This window comes from Temnothorax longispinosus, chromosome 4 (assembly GCF_030848805.1).
Source record: "Temnothorax longispinosus isolate EJ_2023e chromosome 4, Tlon_JGU_v1, whole genome shotgun sequence".
NCBI classification, from domain to species: Eukaryota; Metazoa; Arthropoda; class Insecta; order Hymenoptera; family Formicidae; genus Temnothorax; species Temnothorax longispinosus.
In genome coordinates, this window is record NC_092361.1 from 14760508 (window position 1) to 14787199 (window position 26692).

Here is a 26692-nt window from a genome sequence, read left to right on the forward strand (position 1 = left end):
TGAAGCAAATTCAAATGTAATTAGAAAGAGAAATTGTTACGCAAAATTTCAAGGTATGTTCGCGAAACGAATATAGAAATATGCGTTCAACGGAATAGTAAAATAACATATTGATTTCTGTACGGTCGCTGCAACCGTTGTTATATCGGTGTATAATAAATAATTTACTCTACAATGCATATATTTTAATAATCCTATTTAAATTCAAAAATTACACGCATATAAAAATAAAAATATAAAAAAGTATATGTGTATAAAAAGATACCATATATGAAATATAAAAAATATAATAAAATGTATAGGAATATTTTAAAACGGCTGTGCCAGTATTCAAAATAATACAAGTTTTTAATATGAAAGAAATTTATACATTTTTGCACTACATATATAAATACAATATTATCATTATTAATATATATATATATATATATATATATATATATATATATATATATATATATCGTCTTTAATGTTACTACATAAAGTATGGAACATTCGCGTTAGAGTAAAAGGGCTTCATCTGATGGTATATCTCGTTTGAGATGTTTTAATATTACATTAATCAGCAGAAGGGCGCACCGAGACGCGATGGGTCGTTCGCGCTTGTTTACCGATAGTTCGACAGGAAGTTGAAGCGGCGCATACTTTAGCAGGGCAAAGGCACCGCGAGAGCTTCAACAGATGTGTCGATAGATCCGCGTGTTCATAACCGCGAGTGAGCGTACAAACGAGCGGAGCTTCCTCGTTGCCGCACGAGAGACGACGATCCGGAGTTACGGCCCTGGAAAATCGCTCCGCTTCGGCCGAGAGAGAGAGAGAGAGAGAGGAGAGAGAGCGACAGAAACGTAAAGGGTGGTTACCGTGTGTGCCGGTGCCGATGCCGGTGTCTATTAATGTCGCGGGCCTATTTCCGGATATATCTCGTGGTTGCCGTGCGAAAATTTACCTCCCTCTTGCGCGGAACGGAAATCGATCGATACCCGCGCGCTTCACGGCGCTCGCGGTCGAACGGGGTGAGATGGAGCGCGAGCGCGAACGAGTGCCGCGCCGCGCCGATTCCGTATGAAAAAGAAGAAACAAAAGGGGACGACGGCCAAAGGAGAGCGTATTATAGACTCTCGCGGGAGACCATTTGGACAGGATTGCTATTTCCGTGGCGCATTCCCGAGCCGAAAGCGACCGTGCGTCTTAATTCTCAGTAATTATTGTGATAGCATATTATTAATTACTTAATTTGAAACCATTTATAGATCGAGTATCGTATTCTTGCTGAACATTTAAAACTGGAAGTACACACAATTTCTATTTCGGGTTTCAGTTACTCGTTTTCTTGTTATGTCTTGCGTTGCATAGAAGAAAAATCGGATAACAGTTATATATAATATCTAAATTGTAGATCAGAGATATTAAAATAATATCTTTAATAAAGAAAAACACATAATGTGTGTACTTTCTCTTTAATTTAATTTACAACATGAAAATGAACATTTTATATAAAGCATATCTTATTATTTAAATATGTAATTTAAATAATATATATAATGGAACAGATGTTCCTATATTCATGGTTTTCGGTCATGGCTTGTCACTTTCAACTTTAGTTTCATCTATTTCTATTTGCATTTAGCTCTTACATTTTATTTATCATCGATTATAATTTTGTTGCGGTATATTATACAAACGTGATATTTTACATATCAATGATGAACATACTTATAAGCGAGACTCATGAACAGATCATACAGTCATCTGTCGATGTAATTGATGAAAGAGGCGATTTTCGGTATCGCGTAGCACTGGATAAACGCTCGTGCTCCAGAAGCTTAAAGATATACATATTGAACGTGCGCGCGGTATATCGGATAAACGAACAAATTGCTCGATTGCAAGTCGCGGCACGGCCGATCGATCGATGCCGCCATGGAGATTTCACAGTTACGGGATGCATCGCGAGCAAGATTTCAATTTTATCTCGTTGCTATCGCGAGTATATGCATTGTGAAACGCAATATTGCATTAAATAATCAAAAGAACATATATACTTAAGATAGCGTGTGGTGGAGGCATATTTATGAGAATTGTTTGTGATAAATTTCAGTTATTTGCAATGGCTTACATTTTGTAATGTATGCATATGTATGTATATATGTACATATATGCGAATTGTAATATGTATCAGGAGGGCATTCTGCATTCAGAGTCGACTAGCGCAATTTAACTTTGTGGGTACTATATGAATTCTGATTAGTCCTCCCATGCTTGAAAACTGCATTTTGTTCTATTTGACATGCAATTAAATGCGTAAAAAAATACTTGGCGGGAGATAATGCTCCCTCTTGAAGACAAGCGAAATGATGCTTGGAAGATGATTATACGCGAGAAAGAATCACACCGAGCACTCTTCGTATAAGAGAGCGAAAGGACAAGAATGCGTGACGTAAAACTATGAAGAAAACAACGCGAGAGATAATTTTTATTATCGCAAAAGGGAGCGTTGTTGCGTAGTCGAGAATGCATGGGACAACGCAAGAAAAGGAAGAAGAGAGGATCGGTGGTCGGTATATATTTTTAAGTGATCGCAGCTGCGGTTTGCGCCAAGATTAGATAATACGTTGCTGCGTCTCGTGTCCCGACAAAATCCCGTGTGCATCCTGCTTCGATGAACATGTATCTCCTGCGAGAACAACTCGACGAAGGGACACTCTTTACGAAGGGAAAAGATCTGATTATGGGGTAAAGTGTAAACTATTATCTTGGATACCAGCACATTTATCGGCAAACATATATAGTAGATTGCTTTAAAGACCGATAGTTCTAATAAGCAAGAATGTAAGAATCTATCAATCGCGCTATTTTTCGTAAGATAAATTAACGAGATTTTTTTATGGTATTTTGTTAAAGTTTTAAAGATTAAGATAAATATATTATTAAGAATTAAATATATCATAAAAAATTTTAATTAAGATACTGATACGCTTCTGATATCTGAAACGCTCTAGCAACAACATCTTACGAAAGTTCCTATCAAAAGAAAAAAAATTCCATACGAATAAATTTAGTATTCATCAGTATTCATTACTTTCAGCAATTCCTATTTAATTTTGAAAAAAAAAGATTATTAATGCAATAAAAAAATTATGAAAAATTCGGTAAAGGCATGAGATGAACGCGATCGATGCAAACCAGTGAATGTTATATGTCAATCTCAGGCACATCTTATCGTCGAATAAATTGCGTGCATGAACCATCGAAAGTGACGGCAAAGGGTAGAAATCGGACGAGGGAACGTGGACGACGGTGCCGAGAGATCATCTTTCGGTCGTCGTTAACCACGTGCTGCCTGACATCCATTTCTCTAATCAACGGGGAACGAGGGGACCAAACAACAGCTCTCACCACGTGGCGCGCAGATGTGCCCCTGATGGGTCAGTATTACCAGTTGTGCGATTGTATGCCTTTCATGCGCACGCGAGCATGCATATTAACCCTTAAACTGCATGCCTTAAAGCCTATAGGGTAAACTCGGGTAAGATGGCCATAGATAGAGGAAAGATGGCCCACCTATGTTCTTTCAATCTAGCTGGCCTGAAACATCGAATGGACATGAGTTGGCCATCTTTCCTGTATGGCCATCTTACCCGAGTTTACCCAAAAGCTTTTTTTGTTTTGAAGTCAGTCTGGTTAAATCAAGAAAATATGATAGAGGATATGCCGTACAAGTAAATAACATTTATTTGTACACTTTACAACAATTGTCAAATATTCTCAATAACATGTCACAATTTGTCAAATATTCTCAATAACATGTCACAATTTGTCAAATATTCTCAATAACATGAAGGATATTTTATGTCTACTATTTTGACACGCAAACAAATTATTTAAAAAGTACGAGTATATTTAAAAACACGATATTTTTTCTTTTTTTTTAAGGTTACTTACTTTTAAGGTTCCTTACGTAAATATATAGTGCAGCAATTACCGCGACACGATTCGTTTGAAGAAATCGCGGCCAACGCCGATTTAAGGGCTGTTAACCCCGCAATGGATGGGTGACGAAATGGGACGCGACTGGGTGAAGTTAAAGTCGAGTAGCGATGTCTCAGAGATCCGAAATGGAAAATCACAAGGGAAGGTGGATCGTCTACAACGACGTCTTGAGCTGTTTATTTCGGACGTGATATACGTGTGAGACGTTGAAAATACTTCGAAAATAGATATATCGTAGAATATATATCCATGCTATTTATATATTTCCTTTGTTTGAAATGCGACTTATCATATATATTTTATTATAAACTATAGAGAGACATGATATTAGTCAATAAATCCAAAGCAGCCCGTCGTTATTCTTATCTCATTGTATTTTTTGCCAAAAAGTTGACTCATATTACGTATACTTTAAATTTTGTGTATCCACAATTTATAAGAAAAAACGTTAGCTGAATATGAAAGTGAATTAAAACAAAAAGATATTAGATGCATATTATTACGTCCTTATATTTAAAATACTATGAAACAAAAAGAAATTTTTTTTCATTTAAATTGTATATCTTTTTCGATTTTAGTTTCTATTAAATTACATCTTCCAATATATAAAGAATAAGACATCGACTTGAAAGTAAGGATTTTGAAGGTGAAACACATAATCTGTTATACCTACGACCATGTTATAAAACATGAAGTAGCGATTCCTTTGATGGAGTATTAACGATATCTCCGTAATGATTTTCCGTATCGAAAAATTAATTTTTCCAAAGTCGGGTGCCAGATTCACATAAGTGTATTAATGTGAAAAGTTTCCCAAATTACCAAGGGAGAAAAAGCTGATCGATATTTCTCATACGCCACTTGTCCTCCCTCACGTATATACGCTTTTGATACTCGCGAAGTATATCTCGTGTCATCCGCGCTCTCTCAACGTCATTCGGGGCCAATGACTTACAGCGCGCGTTCTTTTGAAGTGTTTGCCATGTTTTATTTATTCCCCGTCCCGCGTACCCCCGCGACCTGGGCCGCATCTCGACCGAATTCTCGTTCTTTGTCCTCTCATCCGCGCACAGGGGATACAAAAAGATCCCCCGGGTAATGCTTTCCACCTGAATAATACCCGCGCAGTCTCCGGCGACGATATAATCCAAAAACATTTACTTCATTGAAAATCACGTAATTAACACGCTATCATGCCGACATTTTTTTATCCGCGTTTATCTCGTCTATTTATTTAGACAACTATAAAAAAAACTATAAGCCCTCCTTTCTATCTTTATAATGTCTTCCATCGGATAAGATTCACATTTCACTTTCTGTGGGGTCTATACGAGTTTGATGCGTGTCTTCCGTATGCGTAATATACATCTTATCATTAGCTCTGATTACCCATATGGAATCCAATTGACGTCTGACCTACAATTTCGTAATTTACTCAGTGCAATTTCAGCGCGATTTAATCCCTGATGTTATAGAAGAAGTCGGGATACAATTAGTAATGAAGTTTCTCAGACTCTATTTATTTCGTTTTAGATTTTTTCAAAAAGTCTTTTGGATATATATGTGTGTGTATATATATATAAAATTAACATTAACAATATGTAATTAACATTATATATTGTATATACATATAATGCTAATTACATTGTTTTAATGCTAATTACTTATAATGTTAATTACATTAGTGTTAATTACTATGTAACGTTAATTGCTCTTATTGATTAGTCATCTAACAACACGAAAAAAAAGGAGAAAAAATATTATTACGTTGAAATTAATATCTTCAATTTCATTTATCCGTACAAATTTCGCGTACAAATAAAAAGTAAAGTTTCAACTTTAGCTTTATGAAGTTAAATTTTATGAAGTCGAAGACATTCCATACATCTCTTATCGTTAAGATTTAACTTTTACTCGCGCAAACTCAAGCAACATTTAATTCAAACAACTACAAAAGAAGAAGATTGCTTTATTCTAGCTCTCTATTTCTTTTTTAAATAGTATATCAATATATAAAAATAATCTTCTGAAAAAGTTGAAAGAGAGAGAGATATTATTCAGTTATTCAAGGAGTTACGCAAAATTATTTCATGGAAAAATTATCTCGCTTGGAAAGATATTCTCTTCAAGACGGCTAGTTGTTCAAGGGAAGGTGGAGAAAGAAAAAGGGCAGGCAGCATGAATCGTCGAATAAAGAACGAATAAAAGATTGCCAGCTGACTCGCGTCTGTCGCTGAAATCACCACCTCGCCGACGAAGAAATTATTGGCCACGCGGCCGATAAAATTGAGCCGCTCTTTCCCCCTTGCTTCTTTCACGCTCAAGTGCGTCGATCCAAGACCGGATATCGATCCTTGATTCTGATTTCGGGCATCTTTCAACGACTTTTGTACAAATCGCGAGTCTTAAAGATGAGTATTACTGTACTTAAGTTTGTATACTAAAATATAGAAAAGAAAATCTGTGTATTTAATAATTGTTTAAAAAGTTTTGGTTCACTGACGTCCAAGAATTATTATCTATTTACTCTATCGTAATGTTTGATCTAGAAATTCAAATTATTTTTTACGTACTTGAAAAGAGCGTAATATTGACAAGTTCAGATTTCGCCATAGAAAATGCGCATAGAAATCTTTTCGTTTATTCCTGACACTATAAAATCCGGCAATTGGTATAAAAAATGTATTTTCATATTTATAGTATTTGAAATAAAAACTCATTAAAATTATGACGTTTTCATATCTCTCTCTCTCTCTCTCTCTCTCTCTCTCTCTCTCTCTCTCTCTCTCTCTCTTTCCATCTTTTACTTAAAGTAAATAAACTCAATGCACGTACAAATCCACGTATATTTTTCGCTTATAAACGTACTGCTGATTATTAGATTTAATTGTAATTATTTTTTAATGTTTTAATGTTTTAATTATTAAACACAAAGGTTTTTTGTAAAAATAGATAAATTTCATTCCAAATTTTATCATCGTTAAAACTTTAGACTTTCCTACATCGCGACAGCGACCTTTCTTAAGTGAGATGTACTTCGCCTCGTATTAACGTCTAAGCATCGATACTAGGTCACCGCGACACGGTTCGATGAACGCGATGTTCACATAAGGCCAGTTTCTTAAGCTCGTGAAGAGCGCCTAAGCAAGCGCATTGAATACCGATGAGTCCTTCGCATTGTCAAGTAACGTTCCAGTTCCGCTTACGCATTTTTCATCCGTATACGACAGAAAAAAAAGAGAGAGAGAGAAAGGAGATGAGAGACACATTTCACGTGCCATACGTCTTACGTAGTCGATTCGTTCGGTCAATAAATGTATCGTTCGATGCCAAGAGAAATCGGTAATTTATGAACTCGCTTCAGGTATAACTTCACATTTGCACCATATTTACACTTTTTTTATAACCATAATATATTATAATAATATTATAAAATTATTTTGTAAGTAGTGTAGCATGGAATAGTTGCAGGATGATGTTTGAGATGTTCAAAGGAAGAGTAAGTGCATAGTTTGTGAAATAACGCAGCTCAAAACAGAAAGAAAAAATACATTCATAAATAAGAAGTCTTTGAATGAGAAAGATCTCTGCTAAAGCGGAGGACCACGGACTCATAAGTTATATATACCGTTAAAGTCGTCGTAGTCGTCGCTCCAACAAGTCGGAGCTAAGTAAATTCGCCTTTTCTGACCATATTAAAGATATAGTTATGTAATCCAAAAAGAGACAGCGCGGATTGCTTATGCGCGGCTTACTTCATTCAACCGCCGATGCAACCAAACCGTCATTCTACTCTTAATCCAAAATGCACCGCAAATACCGTGCCCGCATAGGAAACTGCGCGGCGTGTTTCAATGCTACGTCATTAACAGTTGGGAAAGTGGTCCCATCGTTCTGCACCTCTTTGTTCGCCGCCGTGATTAAACTTCGTCCCGGCGCTACTTTTACGCGCCGTTGTCGTTACGCTCTCGATTGTCGCGTGCAAGCGCCGGAGGTTCGCAAATTCCGAAGCCTTAACGTGCGATAATCAAGAATATTCGCACGAAAGAATTGAGTGTTCTGGAATTGAAAGCCCACAGCGAAATGCGACTACACGATTCTTTATCTCTCTTTATCGCTATATATATATAATTATTTGATAAGAAAATACTTTATGAATCTAATAAGGTAAAATGTATCAATGCCGGGACGTTTAAGACCCTGTCTGGACACCTTTATTATTTTAGTTTTTAACCCTTCGCTGAACAAGTGGGGCTTTAAAGACCCGGTTGATATTTCAGTTTTAAATTTTTCGGAAACTTTACGGACTCATAAAAAAATCTAAACAAGAATCAGGCATATATAACGGTATAAATAGATTTTTAAAGCCTTCAAAAGTATACTTGAATTTTTTCAGATTTTCTATGTTACTTATTATAGCTTGAAAATCTTAACTGGCCTAAAAGACCCACACGTTCGACGGAAGCAGCAAAATTACACATGTTCTGCAAAGGGTTAAATAAGTATAACACAAATCAAAGATAAAAATATTATATTGTAATACAAGAAAAATATTTTTATCTTTCATTCTTTGATTTTAATTCGCGTTATAATTTATTTAAAGACTATAAAATATGTGTCCAGACATTGGTACATTTACCTTAATGTAATCGTAAACTTACGTACTTTAAGAAATTTTAATTTCGATCGTGATGCGTATTTATTTTTTCGTGTACAATTTAAAAACTCCCAAAGAGATAATTATATCGTATGTTCGAATTGTTCTTATGTACAAAGGGGAATGTAAAATAAGAGCGGACTCATTAAAACTGCGCAATTAATACTTTAAACTGATACGAGGAAATCAAGATCATGTACGATATCAATCTCCGAGGGCGCAACAACAGCAATTTGATAGCGTTTCCACCCCCTCCCTTTCGTCGGAGCCTGTGATCATTTCGCGTCCAATTATTTCGCGGAGGCGCCTCGTTACTGGCTAAAATCGGGGAAACAACGAATAAGTGGCGAGAGTGAGTGAGTGAGTGAGTGAGTGAGTGAGTGAGTGAGTGAGATATATATATATATATATATATATATATATATATATATATATATATATACACGAGGCAATATCTCCCCTCATAATTCCAATCATTCGCCAGATTTATTCTCTCCGCGATGAGCGTGTCCGATACACACCCGACAACGCGTCGCATTTTGCTTACAGGATGATCCCGCAGTCATCATTATAAATATTCAGGATGGATTCCTTATTTTCCGAGTCCAATGATCGTTTTGTCGTCAAAAGAGATCGTAAATATTAATGAGCACATTATATACGACTATTTTTATATAATTAATTACATAGAGTTTCAAGGTGAAGCAAATTTAATAAATAAAGTAAATTTTGTAGAAGCAGGTTCTAAATTGAAATTTAATGCGAGCCACAACAGGTTTACCTTACCCAAAAGAGAGAGAGAGAGAGAGAGAGAGAGGGAGAGAATATATGTATAAAGGTTAAATCCGAGACGATAATCCTTCTAAGAGAGATCTTCATCGTGAGACATTATATACCGTTCACTACAACCCTTTAGCTTTCCAACATTAGACATCTCGTTAACTAGAAATTGAAATCCTAAATCTCTGTTGAGATAAAGTTATCTCGAAGGTAAATAACCGATCAAGTTTCTGTTATCAATCACATATCACGTCTCTATTTAAATCGCGAGGAATCCCTCAATTTCACTCGTGACTGAAAAAGTTTCAATTGTCCCAGTACTTTTTCACAAGGATTCTCGTCTCAGATTCCGACAAAGGATCTGCCCCTCAAACGTCCCGTGCGTTAACCGCGAATCATCCCGTATAACAGCCGCGTTACCGCGTCGCGCCGCCTCGCCGTCTTTGTCATGGGGTCGCACATTGCCGACGACGAGATCGCTCACATAAAAGAGAGAAAGAGAGAGAGACTCTCGATAATTCAACGGAACAGGGCGAAAAAATCAATAGTACAACCACCCCGATGGTGGCGCGCGGACGTTGCCAGGAGGGACTGCAAGGGAACCGGGGGTGGTAGGGGGGCGCGGAGGGCTGGCAAGAGTCCGGGGGCCCCCTAACTCACCCGGGGACGCGTGCATATACGCGAGCGCTACGCTTTCTACCGCATATACTTAATGAACACACGGCGGCAACGTATTTGCGCGCACACGGCGACTGACACCCGGCCTGCCTGCCCGCCGGCCGGCCGGCGAACAGCCGACTCGTCATTTATTTCCTTTTTCTGTTCCCTCTTTCTCTCGGGAGAGCGCAATAACCTTTCAGCCTCTGCTCTCACTTCGGAAGAACGCCGGCCGCTCTTCCGAAGCAGAGAAAGAGAGATACCTCGGCCTATAGGCTCCGCGCGTCTCCCCGTGGTGCACCAAGGTGCGAGGGCGGAACTAAATTTCCGCCATATTCTAGTCGTAAATGATGGTAGAGGGAAATTATCAGGTAGAATTTAATACACGCGCGCTTTCGTAATAGTTGATATCGTGTGTTATAATATGTTGGAAATAAAAGATGCAATCTTCTCTCCAAAATGTGACTCGAGATGAATATCGTGCTGTTACGATGCAGAGTTAGTTTAGTCGCCGGGTGGAAAAGCACATTGTTGCAGAGATTGTTTATCTTAATACTTAAACTTATGTAACGTTCGAACTAATTCGATAAACAAAGCCATTCCACGCGAAGTGACGTCTTTGATTATGTGTGTATGTGTGTATGTGTGCTGCGCAACTAGGTCATCACGATATATATTTCTTGGAATACGAATACATTTGCTGTGTACACACCGACACACGTGACTGTTCGAGATTAATGCAATTAATTTTCCTTTTAATCTATTGAAACAGTTATCGAGATTTATGCTCGCTTCTGTGTATATTAATTTGAAAATTTAGTTACTCACAATTTTCCTTGTTATACCAAAACAGAAACTTTTACTTCGCCAATAAATAATTAACAATAAAGATTATTTATTCGACTCAACTGGCCATTAATTATAATCATCATGACATTTCGACTATGGGTTTTGGTCTTTCTAAATCGATGCGTAACTTTTGATACTAATAAGTATTCTTTTTTAAAATTACAATAAAGAATTTATTACAAAAAAAAATATAAAGAGGGTTCGAACTCTGGCTGGAGTGATATTTTTCGCAATAAATTCTTTGCAGTGATTTTAAAAAAGAATGCTTATATTAACATCAAAATTTACATCGATTAAGAATTAGGACCAAAATCCATCGAAACGTCGTAACAATTATATAATTAATAAAGATGGTCACACATAAGTCGAATAAATAATCTTTATCGTTTCCTTGTTATATCTGTTGTTAATATATATATTTAAAAAACGTGTATATATAAACACAAAGAAAATAATACTATGTTTCTTAAAGTAATGGACTACGCGACAATGCCATGGAGTATTCGTCAAATTGGGTCATTAACTACTTTGAAGTTGTACAGCCGAAATAAGATCACAAGGCTTTCAACGTCGTTTAAGATGGGAGCAGGCGAAGGGTATCCGCAGAGGGATACCCTTTTCAGATAACGTTGTAGATCTTCGCTTTCTATCATTCTTTTATAATGCAGAAAAGTGTGTTACGTAAAGTAAATTTACGTAACAAAATCTCTCTCAAGACTAGCCTTTTGAAAAGAAACGTAAGTATTTATTGTATTTTAAATTTATATATTTTTAAAACGTGTATTATTTATATAAGATATTTTATCTAGAATCGAAAGCTAAGCCGGTATTTATATGACTGAACAAGAAAAATAAATCATTAATTATCTTTATGATATTGGTTATACTATTATTAATAACTACAATTATGTAAATAATTTTTAAAGCTCTAAATGCGGAAAATGATAAAATTACCAAAATTTATGTTCATTAATCACTGAAAAAGGTTTTGGGATTAAGATCGGTACAACATATCGCGTGACGACGTCCGTTTCAGGTCACTGAGTTGTTTAAAGCAACTAAAACAATGAACGAAATAGAATTACCTGCAGTTTACCGGGTTAATATTCATGCTGATCGCGAAATAAAAGCCTCGGCGTTTAGTCGTGCTCCTGACGTGACTGTGCGCACGATTTCCACGTCGGAGCTGATCGAATGTGTTAGCATTAGCGCTGAATCATTAACGAGGGGACGGACGAGCGCGTATAGTATACAGATATCATGGCGCGGGCGCCACGAGTTCGCCGGCAAACCAGATAGAATCATTCCCCACTTCTAGACTAGAGTTGCAGAATTGACCAGGACGAAGCACTCCCCTATGTATACGCTTTTACGTGTATACCCGAATATATTCAAACGCTATATACCCGCATCGTCGAAGCCCCTGCTTTAAAATCAATAAACAAGACTCAACAGCTATCTTCTTTAATCTTTTTAATGGTCAAAAAAATATCTTTTCTATATAAAATAAAAGTATCTTGAAATTTGGCTACTCTATATATATTAAAAACAAAAACATTCCTATCACGGTAATTCGTTATATTTCTGGAAAAGTGTCGCGTCAATTATTTCTACTCTTCTTGAAAGAACAAATTATCAGATAAGACTGCGGAAGATAAATGGTTAACTAAAAAATTGATATACTTATCTTGATATCATAATTACTTAATTTACTTAATTTTCATAGTAATTTCTCTATTAATTATACACTTTAATTTATTGCATTACTATATTCATAATAATTATAGTCCTAAGTAAATTCTTTTAATCTTAATTAATCTATTTTCGTCATGTTTGGTTTTCTACAGTTTTGTGATTTTAAACAAGTGATACCGCTGCACACACGCTGTTCCGTCACACACGTCTCTTTCCGCCGAAATTTTTTAAAGGGCTTACTCTTTTGTCATCCAAATTCTCCGATGTGCAATAAGAACTAATTTTGTTCTATGAGAAAGAAGAGCACTGGCAGGGGTACTTATGTGAGATTTTCTCGTGAGAATTCTCTCGTTGGCGTCACCGCGTCTCGACAAGGAACATAAGAAAAAAAGTAAAGAACAACACCTATTCAAGCAGAAGCGATAAAAGTGGCTGGCCAAGCGGGGTCTCGAATCTCTCCGTCTTCCGGAATGTAGAAACGACTGCGGACTTTTGACGGAGTCTGAACTCGTGAAGGAGAATCGTCAAGAAAAACCTTAATCCCGCATACCGCACGTCGTGCCGTTCAACAAACCGTGATTTTCCGCGATTTTAAACGACGAGAAAAATTCGAAAGAAAAGAAAAACTTAGCGCGACAATCTACGCTCGCGTACTTCATTTTTCACGCAAGAATCGCGACTCTCTCGCTAAGCATAACTAAAAGATCACGTAAGTAAACGAATAAAATATTTAATTCAGGAAAGTTGACTGAAATAGTTGTTACTTACGTATTCAACAGATGATTCCGTGACATTGTGCACATTTTGCAGCATCTATTTGAGATTCCATTAGCGCATATTATCCTGATTACGAATACCCTGATTACGAACGCTATCAAATAGAATAATCAATCAATTTAATCTGTATAACGATGCGAATATAATTTTTCGAATTTTAATCAGAGCAACGACAAATGTGTCATTAATCATTTCTGCGTAGATAAGAGAAATTAGAGATAAATATTAGAGAAAGAGAAAGACAGAGAAATCTTAAGGATAAACGCAGCCAGTGATTTATTAACGGTCTACGGATTATCTTGCGACACAATAAAATTGAATAAAACAGTTTTTACTTTTTTGACCGACATTTTGATGTTTAATGTAAATATAATATAATAATATAAAATAATAACTAATTTTGATTAGCCGGAAAAATGTTTTTATTGAATCTATTGTTTGTATTGAAAGACATTATAAAAAAGATAACGAAATGATATCTTTTTTATGACAATTTTTTCAATAAGAATAAAGGATGTCTTTCACGTATTATATCTTTTAGCTGTGTCAAAAAGATAACTTAAGAAAGACATCGTTTTCGTCATCTTTTAGTGTTATATGTTGTCTGGGTACCCAGTTCTCCCGGTAGAAAACGCTATATGTACCTATCTGTTTGCGTCCTTCCATATCCCCACTCTCTAGGCAGTCTTTCCTTTGCTTTGCAGTAATTTACCTGAATCCAAGGGTTTGGACGTAAAGCCTTGTGTCCACGATACTAGAAATCGCTCCGAGATCTTGGACGGAGAAAAAATTGACCAATCACATTTCAACAATTCGACAATTGACCATTGCGATTGGTTAATTCTTTCTCTGTCTCGGAGCGATTTCTAGGATCGTGGACACAAGGCTTAATATTACTTTTCAAATAATCCTAGGGTTCGGACGTAACACTTTCCAAATCTATGTATGTATTTTGTGAAAGTTGGTAGTCTAGGATATAATATAGATCTGGACCTACACAGAAGTGGTGTGCGCTCACTAACCATCACGTGTTCCAACATTTCATCTCTTTCGTGATTTTTTTTATTTTATACGAAAAAATTAAATCTGCCTTGCTGATAAACAGTAAGTATGAAAATTGATAAAAATTAGTTATTCTGATTAATTTCTTGATTTAGTTCCAAGTTAAATTTTCGGTAATTCTCTTTATTCTTTGGTACTCGTGCATGCGTGTATGCCGTATATTCTTCTCCCACGTGGTGGGACACACTACAACGTGTATCGGAAAATGAAATAGAAGATACATTTTTTTAAAGTAAGATAAATAATAAATTTTGGAAAATCTTAAGCCCGCTCTACAATAGCTGTAAGAGTATGCGGTAAAACGTAAGCAGTAATAATTGACTAAATACAGTCGATTATTCTTGAATTGTTAAAATTTTATTAGTCAATAGCTTACTGCTTACAATGCTCACGTTTTACATCTACTCTTATATACGGCTATTGTGGAATGGACCTTAATTATATTTAGAAATTAAGCGTACCTATAATTGTGGCGAATTTAAGCAATATATAAATTTTGTAATTTTTTGGTTTTTTCCTTTTTGCTCGTACACGTGGTACACGTTGTACACGTGGTACACGCGTGGTGATAGAAGAACACAGAGCTCGCGATATCTCAGATTTATAAAAAAAACATTTTTTTGTATTAAAAAAATGTTCTTTAAAATAATTAATTATTTAATATTTAATAATAATATACATGCAGACACTATGTAATAATAATGTCAGTACTAGCCATGTGAATGAAAACAGGATAAATTTATATAATCTAATCTATATAATTATGTAATCTTACCGCTATAATTATAAATACATGATATACAATGCATTTTAGCATATACTACAAAAGCAATGATTATTATTCTCCGTAATTTTCGTCTTTTTTCAGAGAAAATATGACATCCCATTATCAACCTTTATATTACGAGAGTTGTAGTCGATATCCCTATGTCGGCAGAGTATCCGTAGGAGAGGAGGGTAATGTTGACTTCATCTATCAATTTGCGAAGAAAAGATTTGTTTCCAAGAACCATCAGAATATTAGCATATATCACACTGCCCCTGACATAATTGGACCACCCAAATTTCAAAACTATGGAGAACTATTTCATTTACCATTTCTTTATGAAAACATGTTGGTATGTATATTTCCTGGTATTAAACATTATTGTCCCGTAAAATAATCGCAATTCAAACTTACAAGAGTTTGTAATATTTGATACTTTTTGACTTTTCAGAGATACTATAGCCGTATCGATATTTCGATATCTCCATGGCAAAACAAAGATATTTGTGATGGGGCTGAGTCTATTTGGCAATGGAATCAGACGGAGGAAAATAATTATATGTGTATGTAATATTTGAATTATGAGATATTGTTAAGAAGATATTGTTAAAGAAGTTATGCTTTTTGTTGAGAAGAGAGTATAATTATATATTTTCTATTTTGAAGATATCGAGTTTCATGAAGCTGTGTATCCAATCAGAGTCTGTATTTACGAAATACATCATCCTGGAAACGTAATTAAAATTTCGGCTCAAGATTCCAATAATCACTGGATTCAGTTGTGGGATGAACCGTCTCAGATTGTACCCCCAAAATCAAGATTATTTTCTCCACCGTTGTCGCATCCGTATAACTTTAAAACCAAAATGTTCAGACTAACATTTAAAAACAGTTCACGTTTCTCTTACACAGAGCTAGATGCGGTGATGCTCATCGGTACATCAGAATTGATCCTTTCTAGAAATCCTAACGAGAGTTTAACTAATCTGTTAAAAAGAATTAACAGCATGTACTCTCCATACCAGCATGACGATGCTCATAATTTAACAGCAGATTTAAAAAGTGCACACTTTGATATAGTTCATCTGCAACAGAATTTTCCCGAATATTGTATTATTTATAAAAGGTATTATTATCGTCGACTTTAAGTAATATTTAATGTGTTTTCTGTTTATAATAAAAATTAATTTGTTCCGATAATATTTGCAGCGATATAAGAAGGATTTCTTATAAGAGTAATTTGAAGCAAAAAATATCTAAGGAAGTAATCCCTTGTTATGAGCAACCTCTTGGATGGAGATATTTGCGTCGTATTTTATTAAAAAATCCTTCAAATTATGCAAAGCGTATGAAACTCTCTTCGGATGAATCCAAGGACCTATCACGTTGCAATTTATTGGCGCTTCCGGTAATATAAAGTATTATAAGTGATCTATTTCTCATCATAATATTTATTGTAATGTCATCTCGAGTATTAAAATTATATATTTTATCTTTGCAGAATGAAATACTACTAAAAATATTAAACTACTTAGATCTGACGACGTTATGCTGCATGAGTTATGTAGATGAACGCTTCAATAATTTAATACAGGACCCTCGACTCTATGTGCGTTTGAACATACGATGCGTTAAATCTCACACATATATGCGCGATATATTTTGTTACTTTACATCTAGATGTAAATATTTGCGACAATTGGATCTTACAGGAAGCAACTTTGATGTTAATGATTTCGTAAACTTTCTTGATAATTGCGGCAAAAATTTAACGCACTTAAAATTAAGTTTCTGCAATGTCGATTTAAAGCCTGCCCTACTTAAAACTTCAGAAATATGCAAAAATTTGAAAGGTATGTACATATGCATATAGTATATAATTATCAAGATTATGGGTAAATTGCACATATCTAATACAAATTTTTCTTAGAATTGAATCTAAGTTATTGTAAACTCATAGACGACGAAGGATTTTCGTACCTCGAGAAGCTGGAAAGTTTGGAACGTTTAAACCTTTGTGGTACACGTATAAAAGCTCAACAACTTTGCAAAATACTGCAAAAAAATCAACGGATGCGTGAGTTAGGTTCCGGTATGGTTATAAACGAAGAAGCAGTTGTACTAGAGTTGGGAAATTCGTGTCGTGATTTGGAAGTAATACGTTTACTGCATCCACGTTATCTTACACCTCATGGTATTAGTGCCCTCGCTAACTGTAAGAATTTACGAAAAGTGCATCTTGTTTTTGCGGAGTAAGTATGTGTGCTACATTTTCTTTTAAAATACATGTTATTGTATTCTTTATTGAAATTTGTTTGCTTCTCTTGCGTGCATCTTGAAAAAAATTATACAAATTTCCTTTTTGCGATTAAAGTACTGTACTAATTATATAATTTTTGTTACAGATTCGATTATTCAGTTACTGACGATAGCTTATTTAAATTACTTTCCTCTTATCAAAACTTGCAAGAAGTTTATATTTTATTTGCTGTCCTCACTGATCACCGGTTGAAATTACTAGCACAGTGCAAAAACTTGAAAAAGTTATTTTTTGATCTTGTGAAATGTCATACACCTGATAAATATTCCGTTATTTTTGAACAATGTCCTAAACTGCAAGAGTTTTGTTTCATACACTGTGACATAAGCGATCAATTGGTTAATCAGTGGAAAAAGAGATATCCATATGTGTCCGTCTATACATACGACGGATAATTTGAATAGTTTTTGTTTACTAGTTTAGTACATATTAATTTAGTTTTTAGTTACGTTTACTTATATTAATTTAGTTTTTAGTTACGTTTACTTTTTAATTTTTTATACTTACAAACTTACTTTGTAAAAATTATCTGGTAAATTAGGTTGTAAAAAAAGTTAATGTCTAATAAAAACAAAACATTTATATTTATTTATAATTTTGTTATTTTTAAACAATTTTTTTTTCTTTCTTTTTCATAATTTGACTTTCTTCGGGCGATAGTGTCATTCCTTTATTTGAAATAATTGTTCGGCAAAACACTGCAAAAAAGCTACATAGTAACATTGTCAGTAAATTCTTGATATTTCTTTCCGCAACCGTATATATAGTCTCTTTCAAGAATTCGTTTAGAAATATACCTCCTGTGATACTTTTTCTAGCCACAGTTACTAAAATATAACAATTTCTAAAACAACTTTCTGTAAAATTTGTTGTAAAATTTATTTTTATACTGTTCTGAAACTAAACTCATAAAAACTACTATGAATATTGGCAGAATTTGTCTGTCATTTCCTCTAAAAAATTACACTATAATTTTTGTACATTTAATTTAATTTAAATACTCAACCTTGCGATCGTAGCAGAGCATTTAGTGCGATTATATAATTCATCTGTATTTTCGAAAATTGGTTTTACCATTATTTGTCCTCCTTGATATCCTACAACTTTTGTCTAAAATGTTTTTCCGTATATATGTTCCATATTATTTAAGATATTTGTCTGTAGCATTTAAAATGCTACAAAATCTGTATATTGATTATATTCAACATTATATCCCATTCATACTGAACATTCTTCCTACAAGAGATTTATGAAGAAATTGACGTGCCGTGCTACTTAGTCGAGCTAGAGACACGAACATGGCGCGGCGCCGGCGCCTGTCATTAAAAATACATAAAAAGTAGAATTCATTGTTTCTCCATAGAATAAAAAATATGTACTTTTAGAATAAAATAAAAAATAAAATAGCATTATTTTAAAAATTAAAAGAAATGTACTTTTTGGTGAAAATTAATAAACATTTCAATTGCTTATAACAATTGAATTTTGCAATTTCTTGTAACTTAAAATATTTTTATAAAAAGACCGTTTCCTTAGCTTTAAAATGCCTTTTCAAAGATTTTTCTACGACAAGTATGACCAAAGACATTAAATTTTAAACTAAACGTGTTTTTTATTTTTCGAAAATTGTATTGCTTATAATTTCTGGAAAACAAATATTTTGAACAAACAAAAAAAATATATATCTTATTTTATGTAAATTTCGTGTAAAAGAAGTTTCGATTAATTTAAAATACTAAATTATTGTACATAACATTCCATTATAAAAGTACAATTTGTTAATAAAAAAGTTAAGAAGTTAATTTTAGTAAAAATTAATATTTTTAAAAATAGATACCTTATACACGGAGGAAATTGCTACGGTTGTTACAACAATATTTTCTATGATTAAAAAAGAAATGTATATAAATTCAAGCTAACTTACATTCATTGCAATGTATATGTTTATATAATTATCAAGATTATGAGTAAATTGCATAATTAATATAAATTTTTCTCAGAATTGGATCTAAGTCATTGTTATCTCATAGACGACGAAGGATTTTCCTCGAGAAGGTTTGGAACGTTTAAACCTTTGTGATACACGTATAAAAACTGAACGTCTTTGCAAAATACTGCAAAACAATCAACGGATGCGTGAGTTACATTCTGAAATCCATGGAAACAAAGAGACAGTTGTAATAGAGTTGGGAAATTCGTGTCGTGACTATATATACATATATATATATATAGTTTATTTATATTCAAATTTATATAATATATTTATGTCGAATTAATCGTGCGTTGAAGCTTGAAGCCATGAGTCAGTTCTACTCGTAAAAATTTCTTTTTTAAATATCCCTCCATTTTTAAAGTTTCGCGTTTAATTTTTAATCATTGAGTGGCACGCGCCGTCCACATAGTTGGCATCGAGATTATCACAGGAAACTTGGGCGCAAGCACGCACGCGCGCGCGCGCGCCCACAGGATACTCCTTTCTTCCTCCGATAAAGGTTTCCGTCTAAAAATTGCGACATGCGAATGGCACGCGGAATTCCCCGCCGTGTTGCGAAAAAAAAAATAACTCGTCTGCGAGTTAATCGCACGGACGAGTCGACTGTCGCGAGATACCAAACAAATCACGAAGCGACTGCGATATATATTCCTGGAATTATGTATGCGCTAGATCGAGGGCTTTCAACATAGGACTCCGTGGTCCGGGTGGTCCCTAAAGAAGCTAAATGTTCCGCGTTTTCGCTAAGTAGGCCACTAAACTTCTCCAATTAATAGCTATGTGAATCACAGATGAATAAATGAGAATATTTATGATCTACGATTAGAATCTTTTCTCAACTCGACTGATTAAGAGCATAAAAAAGACTGCATTACGAGTAACAGTCACGCAAAATAATTGTACAGTAGATACATGGATTACAAATTATAAATATAAAGTGAGAGAAACGCAGAAAATAAATGAAATTTAGAATAGGAGAATACGAGAAAAAAGACTGAAGGAAGCACTGTACACAGGCAACAAGGGATTTTTCGCAATAGCGGGTCTCGGATACCGTAAAGTAAACGACGCCGATGTGGCGTCAAGTCGCGTGTATAACGGTGAACAATAACGTAGGCCAAGATAAAAATCGCCAGATAATAATCCGTGGTCGAATAGCTAGAACTGTAACACGTTTATTGTAACTTTGCGCATTCGTATAAAATGCACGACTGTGTGGTGTGCGCGATATACGGTAACCGCAAATTTGCCCATTCTCGCCAGGCGTGGTAACGAAAGTGCAAGTGAAAGACGCGACGCGAGAAGAAGTATTTCATTTTCCGTCGTTGGGCGTAAATAAAACCTCGCTTCCATAAAACGTCAGGTTTATAAGGCGGCCATTCACGCGTCAGCGAGCAGCTGTTTCGGTGTATTTCATTTCAAACCGTCACTCTATACGAGGAGAGAGATTCACGTTTTCACATACAATTACACGGTCGAGGAAGTTCAATTTACCTAAAAATAAATAGCCATCATATCGCAGTAATTAAATTTCAAAAAATTAGAAGCCGCACTAAATGCTGATATTTCCACATGTACTTACATAAATATATTGCTGGAATTAAAGTTTTTAATTACACGGGAAATGCATCTGTTTTCAGATATTATAACCTAATATAAAATAAGTGCTTGAAATGTATAAAAAGGATATCCGTTTATAATTAAAAATAATAAAAAAATTTCCTTTGCGCAAACACTGTATAAGTAACCTTTCATAAATTCTGTATAACGTTCTACAATGTACAACATTTTCAACCTGACTCTAGTAAAATATGGGGTGTAATTTGCGAGTAATGTTTTTAAACATTGCCATGCTATTCATCGTGCACACGATTTTACACAAAGGAATTTTTCGAAAAATCAGGAATTGCATAAATGCAAATCGCAAACGCGCGACGTTTCGTTTAATCCTTTCCCTTTTCATTGCCGCGCGCGCGCGCGCGCGAGCGGTCTCAAAGCACGAAACGAATTTATCTCTGCATCGCGCAACCCTCTGATTAATGTTCCCCGCGGTACAATGATATCCGATACGAAACGATAACACGCTCGCGTTGCGCGACGAGATGTGCGCGGGTGCGCGGTGAAAGCTCACGAGCGGTAATGCGGCATGCCGATCGCCGTGCGTAATAATGATGAAAAAGCCGGTAACGAATCGGCGCGAAGTCGATTTACCGCTGTGCAAACAGCGCCGAGAGATAAATATGATCTTGCTACCCAATACCAATGTTTCGTTTTAGACACCCGCTGAGCATGGTGTAATTAGCATCCGCCACGGAACGCGCGACACGAATTGACTGAGGAGCAAAGTAGATTTTCGCCATTTCATCATTGAATAATATTTGATTTGTGTGCGCAGAGAAAGAGAAAGAGAGAGAGAATCAAGAATATTTTCTAGAAAAATATTTCAGCCGCGCATGATTTGCAAGGCGTTATTTATGACGCCTTTAAGCATCTATAATAACGAACAATATGTGGTGTAAAATATTGGAATAGCCATTCAACTGTTACGGCAACACACGCCAAGTGCGCTCACCAAAACGATCATGTACGCGTTCACGGGGAAAAAAAATAAAGCTCATATCGAAAAGAGGAGAAAAAGAGATCCAATATATGTATGGAGGAGCACTCGTATAAAAAGAACACTGGGTGTACAAATATTATACCGTGCGATTATAACAAAAACCTCGCGACAACGATTACCATTGCCATTCCCGCGGTTATGACTCTAAATAGAATAAAGAATTAAGAAAAAAGGGTATTTCTCTCTCTCTCCGTAAGGAAAAATGATTGCAGATGATGCTCCATATCGCAAATAGCACATAATTCTGCATGACAAAGAACATCAATATACAAAATCTCACATATATTAAAATTATCGACATATCTGAACGTATAAATCTCGTATAAAAATATAAATCTCGTACATTATACAAATATATAGCCGATATACGTAAGAAGTTAGAAGCTAGAACGTATAATAGAAAGCCAATTAAAAAAAGAGATAAGTGCAAATTACATATATCGGACCTGCGATCTTTTAGACGGACTTTCGTGAAGTTAATCAAATTCAATTAATAAAGATTAATTGTATCCAGTTAATTGAAGATCGTTTGAGATTAAGATCGAGAAGTTTGTGCGGCGTTTAACGTGTTAAGGAAGTTACTCCACGGTTCCGTGTGAAATGCAGCTTCTATCAGGCTCGCGGCCAATTCGCGGTCACCAATCTCTCACCGAACCTCTCTCTCTCTCTCTCTCTCTCTCTCTCTCTCTCTCTCCCTCTCTCTCTCGCATGCGATATTTATCCCGCAAGGATGCACGGTGACGCGTGCAATTTCCGATGGAAGCGAGAGCTCGCCGCCAACGTGATTTAAAGGTTAAGCCGAGGTTGGCCGCGCACGCGGTCGGCCAATCGACCGTAAGGGCTCCATGGTTAAACTTAAATCAGACCTGCATTTAAGCCGGCCTCGATCGAGCGCCTCGTTACATTCAATTCTCGCCCGTGCATCTAAAGGGCCGATTAGGTTACTCATTGTCAGAGTCCGCTGGCAGTTTCAGTTCTGTCGGGCTTTATTTGTCAACAACGAATGAATTATCGCGGGATGGCGCGTTAGGAAATAAAAGTAGCTCGGTATCGACGAAAGTCTGGTCAGTAATAAAAAAATAAATCGCGGATATTACATCAAATTTAAAAAAATACTTTATTGTTCGAATAAGAAATAATGATGTAATACAAATAGTGAACAATAATAGTTGGAGAAAATTGAAAATGATTATTTCATGTAAAATAAAATAATTAGTGTGTTTCTCAAATAGTATAAATAGTAACATTTCGAATAGTATAAATAATCATTTGTATCGAAGATGATACTCGTCATTTTCAATATGAATTTAATAAGAGAATTAACGATTGTCAATAGGTTTCAAATTTTTATTTCCATGTGATTCCAATTCTACCTCAATCATATGTCACCTTATTTCTTATATATTTTTTCAGCAGTATGAAATGCAGATTCGCGACGTCGCTCGAAAAATTAAGGAGATATCGAACACGGCGCTTACGATACTCCATTTACGCGATTAAGTGCCCGGTGAAATGAATCGGCCAGGTTCGAATGCGCATAAATTATGGTTGACGCAAAGAAAGTCGTGTCAGTCTCAGGCACGAATGTAGAGGATAAAACGATCCTTCCTACAGGAGGATTTCGGATGCGATTAAGTCGGTTACGCCCTTCGGATAGGAAAACAAAGCCTCGCTCCGGGTGGGTCCTTCCCGTTATTTTTCACGGGTTACTAACAGTTACGAGCACGCATAAGTCAGACATACAAGCGACAAAGTCGACGATTATAGGCTCTTTACAATTTTAACGATCACGTGAAGCGTGATCAACGGCTAATACTTGACGTTATCACGCAATAACAATCGATAGCGATCTAAAATAAATAGAATTTTGACGCCGTCGTATTTAAAAGATATTTTCGAGACAAGTTGATAAAAGAACTCCGAAAGATTTTGTTTTCGGATAATTGCTAAATCAAAAATCCATCAATTAAATATTTTATTTTTACGTGAAATAATTTTTAATTTTCTCAGAATAATTTTTTTTGCTTTTCCTCGCTTCCGTCTTAATAATTATCTCCATAATTATCGCGGAAGTTTTTTTTTGTACTCGACGAACACAAATTATTTTATTTTGAAATAATTATTTTCTCAAAATAGTCTTTTCGGTTTTCTCCGCCACTGTCTCGATAATTATCGCCTTAACTGGAGGTTACTTTTTAGAATAATTGCTAAATCAAGAATCTGCTAACTATAAATATTTTATTTTACGTAAAGTAATTATTTTCAATTTACTCCGAATAGTCTCTTCTCGCTTTTCTTCGTCTCGACAATTTATCGCCGGGGGTTTCTTTATTCGAGGACGAGCGTCGACGTAACGACTTATCTTCTTATCTACCAAACGAACAACAATGCCGAAGGCATTGAAATCTCCCGGGGTGCGTTGTACGAGTGCTCATTCAAGATATCCAAAAAATGGCCATTATCACCTTGCCGCCACGAAGCTAATCGCTCTCGTAATCATTCGCAAGCGTGGTAATAACGTGACAGTAACAACGATCAATGTCAGGAACGTCTCCCATCGCGTATAAATGTAACGCCCCCATGCAAGCGAGACGCTCTTTCTGCATCTCTCTCTCTCTCTCTCTTCCTCTCTCTCACTCTCTCTGTCTCTCTCTCTCTCTCTTGTTCGCGATCGAAAACAACAGATCGCCGACGTCGCCTAATGGAGAGCACCACCGTACTCGTCGTACTCCGCCTTCGCGTCGTCTCCAAGGGACTCCAAAATTCATCAGGAATTATATGCCCGTCGAGAACAGTTCCGGCAGACATGAGGAACACAAAATATCCGGAGAGCCGGAGACTCGTCCGGACCTCGTGCCACTGAACCGAGCGGGGGGGTCAATGGCGTATTTACGTTTTGTTTATTATGGTGGCGGGTCTCTCTCGGAGAAACGGAGCCGCCGCTCGCCTCCTCGTGCGGTCGCGACTACGACACGACGGATAACGTATAATTCCCGTACGTGCATTACGTCCGCGAATCAAAACACGAATGAAACAATGAAACACAATGAAACCTGCTACTCACCCGCTCGTCGCGTTATCCTCGCTGCTCCGGTGCTCCTCCACCGCGTGTCTCCTGCGTCTCGCCACCACGCTCCTGCCACCCCTCGGGTAATCCACGGCGAACGGCGCGTTCCGGCGTCCAGGACACCACGATTTCTCTACGCGCGGGGACACGATCCGGGGCGAGGGGGGAGGAGGAGCTAGCGATCGCTCGCTGTTGTACGGCACGTCTCTTCCGCGAGCGCGAAACCGGCGGCCACACGGCGCATCGCGCGCGCACACGACGCTCGACGAGATGCACCCACGGAACGCGGACTGACAGTGACAGCTATCGCGCGCCGTTCATTATCGGAGGGGAAGAGAGAGAAGACCCACCTTCGCCTGCGCTCGCGCCGCTCGCGACTGCTCCGCCGGCGATCTGCTCTTGCGCGGCCGGCCGGCGACGAACGGCGAACGGCGTTCCCGATACCCGCCGCGCGCCGCCATCCCCCTCGCGCCGCACCTATCGTCGAGCAGCGTTGCCGCGCGCTCGGCCAATCGCCGTCGAGGTTCTCTCCGGCCAATCAGCTGACGCTCGCTGCCGTGAGCTGTTGCGATTCCCGTTTGCGACTCCGCCGTAATATTCCGGATGTGACGTAATATTTCGACTGAAAAATAAAATTTCTGCTCTTCATTGAGGAATAAAAAAAGAGATGAAATTATGCAAATTGCTATTATCTTGTTATTAATGCAGCTTATTTGTTGGCTGAGGCACTGTCTGTCGTCATCTCAGATAAACACGTGCGCCACATTTAAACGAGAATCTATTCGTCTAAACTTTTATTGATAATATAAAGAATACTTTACGGTTCTTGTACGAAGAATAATTCTACGAATATACAATAAAAATAACGTTTTCTCAACAAAAAAAATCATGCAATTACAAATCACCCAGATAGCACAGATGATTCGTAAAATCCTTTTTGAGTTCATAACGATCATCTGTGCTATCTAGGCAATTTCTGAAGGAATATATTATATAATTAGCATTACACCAATTCAATTCTAAAAAAATTCTGTAAATCTATTTTCGCTTAGTTGCACATTTATACGTACACTTTACATTGCAAACAGCATAAAGTTTCAAGAAGAAAAAGAGAAAACAAATCGAACGAAAAATGTGCGCGATTAAAATAAACAGATCGAACAGATTTTACGGGCCGGATCTTTTCTCGCGTTTAATATTTAATAATCGCGAAATAAAATCGCGAGACTCGAGCAGCGAGAGCGACGCGAACGAAGTGTAGAAACAGAACCGATGAAAGTGGAACGGAGCACAGCGTTTGCGTGCCCGGTGGGCGATGAGCGGCTCGCCCACGAACAGCACAAACGCAACGACCGACGACGGCGGACACGGGGGATCTAGACTTCTAGAGAGCGACTAGTCCGTGGGGAACGAGCGATCTCTCGCGCGGAGCGCGGAGGTTGTATTTTCGTTATCTCCG

General features: G+C 36.6%; 2 protein-coding genes and 1 long non-coding RNA gene across 4 annotated transcripts in view; 2 read left to right on the forward strand and 1 right to left on the reverse strand.

Moving 5' to 3' along the window:
• Window positions 1–19034, forward strand: part of LOC139810971 (F-box/LRR-repeat protein 4-like) — a 29567-nt gene extending 10533 nt beyond the window's left edge. The window contains exons 2-10 of the mRNA XM_071774939.1: window positions 11406–11670; window positions 12781–14699; window positions 15336–15585; window positions 15685–15796; window positions 15900–16359; window positions 16443–16641; window positions 16735–17086; window positions 17164–17485; window positions 17639–19034. Coding sequence (XP_071631040.1) covers window positions 15343–15585; window positions 15685–15796; window positions 15900–16359; window positions 16443–16641; window positions 16735–17086; window positions 17164–17485; window positions 17639–17948 — 1998 coding nt within the window. The 5' untranslated portion in view covers window positions 11406–11670; window positions 12781–14699; window positions 15336–15342 and the 3' untranslated portion in view covers window positions 17949–19034. The remainder of the gene's footprint in view (window positions 1–11405; window positions 11671–12780; window positions 14700–15335; window positions 15586–15684; window positions 15797–15899; window positions 16360–16442; window positions 16642–16734; window positions 17087–17163; window positions 17486–17638) is intronic.
• The window catches only part of Src64b (Tyrosine-protein kinase Src64B), a 49179-nt gene extending 23570 nt beyond the window's left edge, over window positions 1–25609 (reverse strand). The window contains exon 1 of one of the 2 annotated variants that reach the window (XM_071774947.1): window positions 25231–25609. The gene's annotated coding sequence lies outside the window, so the exon portion shown is untranslated. The remainder of the gene's footprint in view (window positions 1–25230) is intronic. The other variant, XM_071774948.1, reaches the window with a different exon arrangement.
• LOC139811567 (uncharacterized) lies at window positions 1560–4414 on the forward strand. Its single transcript, XR_011731669.1, has 3 exons — window positions 1560–2733; window positions 3210–3425; window positions 3934–4414. It is a non-coding gene; the product is annotated as an uncharacterized lncRNA (long non-coding RNA).
• Window positions 25610–26692: the final 1083 nt, after the last annotated feature.